We start from the raw sequence: 9,879 nt of genomic DNA, 5'->3' as shown, positions 1-9,879 counted from the left end.
AAGAAGGTTCTTCCCTCCTCTCCTGATCCTCCTCTCAGCTGCCAGCAACAGACTTCACAGGTATGTTTTGGGGACCTCTGAGACCAATATAAACTTGTGTTAAAGGGGTAAAATATGTCCCCTTTAAGAGAATTTTTTTAAAAAATGCCCAACCGCTCAAATTTATTTAATAAAAAAAGCTGCAGTTTGGTCCCTAAATGGGAAAAATCCATATTGAACAAAGAGACAGGGTAAAACAAACATATTCAAAATGCACATCATTACATAAGAGACAGCCTGGAAGTTAGGGAATTTTTAAAGGACTTTCCTTATTATTTGCAAACATCAGCTGTGTTATCCAATGAAAAGGAGTAAAATCAGCAGTTCCTGTCATCATTGGAAACAAAAAACAAACAAACAAACAAACAAACACAAAAATGAATTTACTGTATGCACAGAAATTCTGTACACAGACTATTTTACTTGACAGACATTTGCAGACCAAACTTGGATCCCGATCCAACTGTTGAGAACCACTGATCTAAGCGGACGATTTTATCCAAAGCAATAGCTAATGTTGTACTCAAGACCACAATTGAACATGTATTATTTATCATGACATGTGTTGCTGATTTCCTGGCCAGGTCACCCTTGTGAAAGAGATCTCAATCTCAATGGGTCTTCATCTAGTTAAATAATAATAATAAAAAAAACAATCAAAAGTCTTTGCTGTTGCTCAGCTCTCAGAGAATCTGCAGTATTAGTTTCTTTCTGTTTTATGACCAGATAAAAAAATCCTCACAGGAGCTTTAAAGTGCAGTTTTTTAAAAAAGCAATAAGCAAGAGATGAGCAGTGTGTTAGATGTAACTGCTGCAGATGACAAACAGCCCTACCTGATCGTTTCTCACTTTGTGTTTTAACTCATGTAAAAGTGTCCAAATGTCCTTGGTGCTTATTGGAAATTTGACCCATTCCTCTTCTCTCCTGTGCAGAGCGGAGCTGCATGAGAATTAGAGGCCCAGCATACACTGCAGCCGGCTTGAATCCATACATGTGAAATTTGACGAAATTGATGGAGTGTGACAACCATGACAAATGCTGAATTTAGACTTTGGATGATATTGCAGGGCCCTTGCAATGCTGTCTCCACTCATTCAAAACACGCTCAATAAATCCCTCACAATTCTTTTATGCAACATTCAGGAAATCTATCTCAGCCTCTCCCACATGAGAGACTGGGAGTGTATAATCTTCTGGAGAAGTCACTACAGCCCTAGCATCATGATTTATGATTCAGAGTTTAAAGTACAAGGAAAGGTGAATTTGAATAAAGGCTCCTCCTAACTGCTTTTTCATGGTCACTGCAGAGGATCATACGAACCCTCAGTGGTGCATCACATGACATGGGTTGCTGTGCAGTTGCTGTGCTGTTGATGTTTTGCAGGAGTGGTTGGGATGGAGAGGTGGAAAGTGAAGGTGAGGAGTCTGATCTACCTCTAAATGACACTTGAAGGGTTGTGTGGATCTCGCGCTGGTCAGGCTCCTGACAGCTGCTCACAGAGCTGTTACTCACTGAATCTATACCCGTCTAGACCGAGAGCCAGTGTGAAGGTCAGGACGGAGAGAGGGCACTGCTACAATAATGATAAAGAACGGTGGTGGGGAAAAATGGATCAGCTTCTCACAGGTTTGGTTGAAAGTTTGCTGCTATCTACTGGTCAAGAGATGGAAATGCATCTACAGAACATGTGAAGGGAGATCTACCCTACCACTAGATAGTCTGTAAGCATACTGAACAAGCCTTTAACTCAGGACACATGCAAAATTAAAACAATACAATCAATGTTATTTTTGTGATCAATATATGTACCAAATGTTTAAAAACACATCTGTTAAAAGAGACATATGAATAGAAAAGTAGGCTTGACATCTATTAAGCCACATCCATTTCCTGAGAGGGACATAGTCGGACAGCTGATTAACATTTAAAGGGCTGAAATAGAGGGGTTTTTAAGACATGCAAAAATAAAAGATAAACTTGTCCTAAAGGGGTAAAAATGTGACCTTTCAAACCAATAAAAGTTTCTTAAAATCAATTCTTAAACAAACAGGAAGCCAATGTAGAGCCCTTAAAATCTTTCTGGGCTTTGTCAGCATTTGTACAGTTGAGTTTTGAAGCAGCTGTAAAATATTATTTTTTAGGGAGAGCGGAAGGAAGAGTTACAATAATCAATACAAGTTATAAAAACATGAATCAATGTCTCTGCAATGGCTTGAGAGAGAAGCGGTCACACTCAGGCAATGTTGTACAAATGCAAAAATGATTTTTTTTGTCATATGTCGGATATATGGCTTAAACTCAGCCCTGAATCAAATAAAACAACTTAATTTTTAGCCTGCTTAAGGGTTATCTTTATATCAAAAGATAACGCTTTAAGTTGGCTGGTGAGTGTCTCTCTCTTAGCCCCTGTACCAATGACTAAAAGTTTGTCCTGACTGAGCTCTTAAAAATTCTCCGCACCCATGATTGAATATCTAAAGAAAAATTAAAAAGGGCATCAAGTGGCCTTGTGTCAACAGGAGACACAGCAGTGTAGGGTTGTGTGTCATCAGCATACAGTAGGTGTGGAAAGTGATGCTGTGCCTCCTGATGACATTCCCCAAAGGTAACATATGAATATTTTAAAGAGTGGGCCTAAAATTAAACCTTGAGAAAAACTGTATTTCGTTTAATAAAGTTTAGATGAGTGATCCTCAAGATTGACGTAAAACTTTCTGTCAGTGAGTTAACATTTAAACCAGTTAAAAAATGTGCCAGAGACGCCAATAAATGATGTAGTCTATTTAAAGTCCCGTGCCCTGAGATCCTGACTTGATCTTAGGTGTGCCTTGGGCAAAAACATTTGAACCCTGCTGACTTAGACAGGGCAGGGCTTCAATTTTTGAAGTTGAAGACAACAAATGACTAAATTAGGTGCATAAGCCTAACATTAGCTGCGATCAGCTAATCCTAATTATCGCCTCCCAGCTCTCCCAGCCAATCACAGCTCTTTTCCCTCAACACAGTGGTTAATTAAATATGACGTACTTCTCCACCCCAGCCTCCTCCTTTATAGCATAAAGCTTGTCAAATCCTCATTTAGTTTCAATGCTACTACAGATTTATCCCTTTTGAACTAATTCTATTGTATTTAATACACATTGTCATAAAAGTATCTATCCATATGGGGGTTTCTAGCCATGCACTACCGGGAAAGGTAAAGCATGCTGCTTGACTAACCCAGGGAGCAGGGAGATGAATGTTCTTGACTGAACTATTTTTCTGCTATTCAACAAACAGGTATCACTGTTTGGTTTTCAATACTATTACACTGTAGATTTAAAATTCTGGTATTGTTACAACCCTATAAAATCAGCAGATACAAATCATACATTTAATTTTCTCTATTTTTCAAATTTATTATGAGGTTAATGTTGTTCAGCTGGTTATATCCAGAAAACAATGGTGGTTCCCGTTATAATGTGTCCGTTATTTTCTCAATATCTGAACTATATTTTTTGCCATTTTCTCTGCACAACAATGATTGTTTTCTCACAACAGGATCATTTTCTGCCAACCTAAAGAAGAAAACAATAGGCTGGTTACGTTGGTTGGCCAGATGACATGCTGTGCTGCCATTGCCTGATAATGATGAAAGTCAAGTTTAGTTTTGGATAAGAAGTCTTAAAAATCTTTGTTTTGTTTGATTTGTAAAGCAACACTTTATAACAAATACTATCCTACGACACTTAACAAAAAGAGCAGATCTGCATCAGACTAAATCTGATCCTTATTAAGCTTGGAAAAATGCAGTAAATGAAATGTACAGATGGAACATCACAGACTTACCTAGAGTAGTATTTGATGAAGTACCCCCTCTATGCAGCGCCTGAATACATTCTGTGCATGTACTCCACATGCAAACAACAGATTGTAGAAGCTAGCAGAGTCATATTTGTAAGAAAAATCCAGTAATGTTGTGGTACCTTGTCAGTCGAAATGATTCTCAGGAACAAGGTCTTTACCAACTCCACCACTAAACTGCAATGCAGTTTACTCACGAGACGATTGGTGGGTGCAAAAGTTCACCAAACCAAAATCCTTCCTTAAGGCCTCAGTAAACAGTAACAAAATGGTTTGATACCTTTGAAAAAAATGCAAATTCTTAGTCTTGGTTAACTTAAACTGTCAGTGTTTATGCTAAGTTATGATGTGACTGAAATCTGAAAAGGCATTTGTCTTCACAAACGGTTTCTGACATCATGCAGAAGTTATCCGATAAATTTTCATGTACTCTAGTCAAAGGTGACTAGCTTTTTTTTTTTTTTTTTAATTGAAGCTGATGTCCAAATTCTTAATACGGGTGATTAATGGCATGATTGTAATTGCAAACAAACCATAGACAAGCATCATGCAGTATGGCATCCATACAGCTTTGTTGCAGTCCCAGACTTTAAGCTTATAAAGCTTTGTTCGTATAGGAATAGTATTAACAATCACGATGTCTGTATGCATATTTCTTTTCCTGAATGACTAAGAAAATGCAGGGGCTCAAACAGTCATATCACTGAAGGAAAATAATAATAATAGCTGAAAAAAATTCCTGACTTTTTATGAAGTTTAATAAGAAGTTGCTTTAATAAATCATGTTTTGGAAATACCCTTGCAAATGAACCCCAGAGTTGCTTTATTGGCAGCAATCCCTGAATAATTCATTCTTACTAAATATTCAAATGGTTATGCTTAACCGGATTTTAAGTCAGCCTGGAGGCACTTACCACAGGAGAATAAAGACGAAGATTTAAGGAAGTGGATGAAATTGAAAAGACAAAAGCAAAAGAAGAGTTTTAATATCTTAGGTCCATGAAACAAACTCTTTTAATTCTGCTTTATTATCTTTATTGAGGGTAAACTGATAAAACTTGATTTTTTCAAGTGCAGCATCAGGCTGCAACATAACAAAATCCAAAAGAGTAACAATACTTTCTGAATGCACTGTATATATGCTCATACTGTTGTTGTTTTTAACTGATGTTGCTATAAACTACTATTAAAATTTCAAAAAGAGCAGAAATGTTAAATTAAAAGTAGAAAATGACTTGTTTACATTACAAAATTATACTATTTGAATAACTGCTAACTGCTTAGATAGTGGAAAAATACACTTTAAGATGTAAAGGTGTGTTCAACTTGTGAAACACATATATCGCAGAAATGAATCAAAGGTATGATTTTAAGAACTCTTCTTATTTTCAAAAATAGATGCCAGCTCGGCCAGCTGAGCTGAACTGTTAAATCAGTCTTTAATTGTACTGCAGGTAGTGGAGCATTATTTGGACAAACTACAGTTCAAAAAATACACACTAAAACATGTTGAGATATTCATATGATTTAATTATCAATATCTTTACATTTATTCATTTTCAGAAATAAAAGCAAATGTTACATGGCAGAGGTGAGAAGAAAATCACATATGTGAGAATAAAGTCCATCTTGTAAATAGTCAATGCAAATCCAAACTGTAACTCAATAACAGCCTGCATACATTGAATCTGTAACTAAATGTTGTTCCATAGATGTGCCTCATATTCTGTAGGTGTGTTTTAGCTGTACTTTTTTCTTTACCTTAGCTGATTATTTTCCTTCTTTCTCTGCCCACTCACTGTACCCTCCTTTATAATGTCTCACCCTGAGAAACAGAAAAAAAACACAGACAGGAGCTTAGTTTCTGAACAGTCATGCTTATTTTTTCCATTAAAATGTCCCCAAGTGTTCAACAAACCAAACAGCATCCGGAGAGTGAACTCTAGTTGAAGCCCTGAGACTGTTTAATATTTAAATAACAAATAAAGTGTGCCTATGGTGTGTTTCAACAGCGTACACGTATTTAATGCAGTTGAAGTCACTCTTATTTGTTTGCCCTTTAGTAATTGCTGTCACTGTCACTTTAAGTGCGTCATGTTAAAAGTACAGTGCTGTCATTTTGCTCTTATTTACCTCCTAAATCCCAGCTGACGGGCGATGATCAGGGCTGTGTGACTTCTGTTGCCACTTCTGCAGTAAAACACAATATTGTTGTCATCCTTCCCAGGAGCCCTCACATGAAATTTCAGCTCAAAGCGCTGTGAGGACAGCTTTAGAGACTCCTCCAGGGTACCCACTGATGAACACAAACAATACAAGTGTAAAAAATCCACCGGCAATCAGTGTTTTCTCTGTGTGTGCATGTGTGTAGCACTTACATGGGATGTTGACAGAATAAGGGATGTGTCCAACCTTGTACTCATCAGGATTTCTCACATCGAAAAGCTGAATGTCTCTGTTGGACAGCATTGTCTTCAGCTGTGAGTAGGTCACCACTGAAGCTGAGGAATAAACACAAAAACTTGAGTTTTACATTAAAAAGAACAAAAACAGACTCATTTAGCTTACTTTTCTTACAAACTCACCATCCATCATGTTAATGGAAATTTGTGTTTCTTTAGCCCCAACTGATGGTGATCGATGCAGCTGCTGTGAGGATGAACTAAAACTCTCACTGAACACAGCTGAGCCGATTACCAACCATTGTTGTCCATTCAAAACAAAAGTGCCAGAGTCAACCAAAACCTTCTGTTTTTAACAATCCCACCAAAAACACAGGATGCATGTTTTTCAGTCCTTTTAGGCTGACACTGCTGCAGCAGTGTCAGAAAAATACTCAAAGGTTAAACTTTAGCAATAGTTATAAATTCTGGTGTAGAAATGCTCAACATAAAGTTAAAAATCGGAAATGAAATAATAAAAATAGCTATCTAAATACACTTCAAGTACCTTGATTTGTCCGTGGCCCACAGTGAATTTGGTAATGATTGTCTATAAACTCAAAAATAAAGGAAGACATTCTTACAGTGGCACAGCCTTGTCACTTTGGTTACAATCAAAAAATCAAAAATCTAAATCACAATTAATTGAACTTTTTTACCTCGATTGAGATTAATTAACAATAATTCCACCCCCAAACTACGACTCTGTTCTCTAAATATTTGTATAAGCTAATTCTAAAAGAAATTAGCTTAGATTAACAATTTATGGTTATTTATTCAAATAATTGAAATCAAAACACACATCAGCTGAAATGAAACTGATGTTCTTGTGTTTCACATGGGCCAGACGTGGCCATCCAATAAGCTGGGTGGATCTGGCACTGTGTTCCTAGAGCAGCTTTCAGCAGCTGTTGTATAAAAGTAGAAAATAAATCTCCCGTTGCACAGTTGGTTGAGTTTTAGTGAACTGGAGGGGATGGCGTCACATGACTAATACTTCTTCTCTTGTTTCCAGCTGGCTACATGCCTTGTGACACCTGGCTGCCTTTTATGTGACTACACAGCAAGTAGCTTTTGCTTTTTTTGTTTTTAAGATTTATTTTGGGGCTTTTTCTGCCTTTGATGACAGTGGAGGACAGTAGATGGAATTGGAAATAGTATGAGAGAGTTCGGGAGAGACATGCGGAAAGTGCCATAGGCCGGATTTAAACCCGTGCCGACCGCATACATGGGGTGTTCCCTAAATCAATAGGTCACCCGCGCCCCAGTAACGTGTTCTTAAGGGGATGGTGCATTAGCAGAGAGAGACATGAAAATGCAAAAAATTGAGATAATTGACACAGCAGGTTTACGTCAGTTAGAGGATGTCTGTTTTGATTATTTTTCGATTAATTGCCCAGCTCTACTGGATCATGTTGAGTATTGATCCTGAGACTGGTTTAGCAAAGATGTTACATATGATGGTGTTTTCCCAGTTAAGACTTTATAAATGAATAAGAACCAATGCCTGTCACATGCTGTAGTTCGGGGCGCCTAGCCCACCTTTTCATATAAATACAATAGTGAGTAGAGCAACTATCTCCAGTAATAAATCTGAGTGATCGGTGGAATCCAGGGTTAAGAGTGGAGGCAGAGGCGTTTTTAGAAACATCACCATAATTGAAAACAGATAAAAAGACGGCCTTAATGATACGTTTACTACTAAGTGATGGTATTTATTCAAATAGAGAAATCCATTTTTTTTCTTAATTTGCTGGTCAGAGTCAATGTGACATTTCAAAGTGATTTATGATGTAACCAAATACCCAAACATTTACATTCAGAGGCTTTCAATGTTGTGTCCTGTCTGAGTGGTGATATCTAATATCTGTGGCTCTGTAGCTGGTCTTGTTAGGGTTGAGAACCAGTTTTAGATTAAACAGAGCATGTTGTCATAGATCCAAAGTTTGCTGGAGGGTTGGATTTTGAGGTCAAGGTCACTAAGATGCTCAATCTTGTGAACATGATATTTCAAGAATGCACTGAGAGATTTATGTCAAATTCAGCACAAACACTGGGACCTGAGAGTGAAATGGTTAGATTTTGTGGTCAGTATGGTTGTTTTATGCATCATTTGACCCCAAACACTAAAACTCTGTAATCTGAAGCTTAAAGAAACCATTAAAGAAATAGGATACTATACATAGCACAAAAACTGGCAATTGTATATGCATGATGCTGATAGGTGTTAGTTTTAGTTTTTCATTAAGTAACCTATATGAGAGCTACAGTCTATCACTAATACAGTTTTTAACTACTGATACAATAAGCTCTTTTGTGTTACATCAGGTGAACATTTAACTTCAATATAAAACAACAGGTTCTAACTATAGTGTTTATCTTAAAATAAGAAATGAAAAAAAAATTTAACATTTAACTTAAGGCTGGAAATACCTCAGTCAACACTTGCCCTTCAAATTCTCTTTACCGACCTTCATCGTTGCATCTGATAAATCTTTTACAAGCCTATAAGTTTAATTAGCCTATAATTTGGGAACTATTAATACAATCTTATCTCTATCTTAAAATAGCTTAGGCCTACTCTAATATAGGCTATTTATTTCATTAGTCCTTATTTTGTAGTCTATTACTATCAGGCTACAGAGCAAATTTAGAAGGGTAGTAAGGTGAAAAACAAAATCAGCCTCTGCAGCTGTAACGTTTTAATTTTGCAATTGACTTTATTTCAGTTTACACTGGGAATTTAAAAAAAGTGTTGGAGTAGTTACCATGTCTCAGTAAAATTTGTCTGAATAAATTAGCTCTCTGACAGCTTAATGCAGCCTAACACTTCTTATAAGCTGTTTAGTGCACTAATATGACACAGCTTTAATACTCACAAAAAAATTAATAAAATAAAAATAACATGAATTGAAACCAATGGGTTCATATATGGCTATACAATGAGTCACATAAGACCAACACATGCTGATGTTACCGTTATCAGGAGTTTCTCTGGATGCTGGTCTTGGCGTCGTTACTGTCCGAATAAGGGAACCAACGGTGGGTGCTGACCGGCTTACTTCCGCTACAGCCTGGCAGAAACTTCGAGAAAGCACAAAAGACAACATGCTGAAGACAAGAGCACCGTGGAGACTGCTGAAGAGAGACAGCATGCTTCAGTCTAATGAACTTTATTCCTCCGTCTACTCTAAACCGAAGAGGGACTGTTACGCCATCCTCAGGTAGATAAGCTACACGTTTCTGACGTTTGTTTGTGTTTTAAACGACGCCACATTCCAGTCAGAACAGGAGGTGAATGTTGATTGAAGTGTTCTCACACTGGTGTTCCCCGAGGCGAGTTTGGGTGTGCCCTTGGAATTTTCTATAACCATATTTTATTACTGCAACTGTACAAAACTAAAGATATTTAGACACATGGTAAAGAGGCTGTTTTGCATGGATATGACATGAGCATGGTGTCCCTCAAAAAGTGTTAAAATCACTGGTTTAGAGTAGTCAAATGTCTTTTTCAAACTTGTTATGGTTCTGTTAGACCACGGGTCATCAACTAC

General features: G+C 37.2%; 1 protein-coding gene across 1 annotated transcript; it reads right to left on the bottom strand.

Annotated features, from left to right (window-relative positions):
• Positions 1-5,564: 5,564 nt before the first annotated feature.
• On the bottom strand, positions 5,565-9,541 carry si:ch211-161h7.8 (thiosulfate:glutathione sulfurtransferase). The gene is made up of 4 exons (XM_041814330.1): positions 9,303-9,541; positions 6,263-6,385; positions 6,018-6,180; positions 5,565-5,709 (listed from the first exon to the last, which is right to left on the bottom strand). Exons 1-4 carry the CDS (start codon positions 9,478-9,480, stop codon positions 5,655-5,657), a joined length of 519 nt encoding a protein of 172 aa, XP_041670264.1. The 5' UTR covers positions 9,481-9,541; the 3' UTR covers positions 5,565-5,654.
• Between the last annotated feature and the right edge of the window lie 338 nt (positions 9,542-9,879).

The sequence above is a fragment of the Cheilinus undulatus genome, linkage group 19 (genome assembly GCF_018320785.1).
Source record: "Cheilinus undulatus linkage group 19, ASM1832078v1, whole genome shotgun sequence".
In the NCBI taxonomy this organism is placed as follows: domain Eukaryota; kingdom Metazoa; phylum Chordata; class Actinopteri; order Labriformes; family Labridae; genus Cheilinus; species Cheilinus undulatus.
This window is presented reverse-complemented; position numbering and strand designations above follow the sequence as displayed.

Coding starts and splice junctions, on each gene's coding strand:
- si:ch211-161h7.8 (XM_041814330.1), bottom strand. CDS start 9,480: ATGCTGTCTCTCTTCAGCAGTCTCCACGGTGCTCTTGTCTTCAGCATG. Junction 6,386..9,302: donor CAGAGAAACTCCTGATAACG/GTAACATCAGCA, acceptor TTTATTCCTCAG/CTTCAGTGGTGACCTACTCA. Junction 6,181..6,262: donor TTATTCTGTCAACATCCCAT/GTAAGTGCTACA, acceptor TGTGTTCATCAG/TGGGTACCCTGGAGGAGTCT.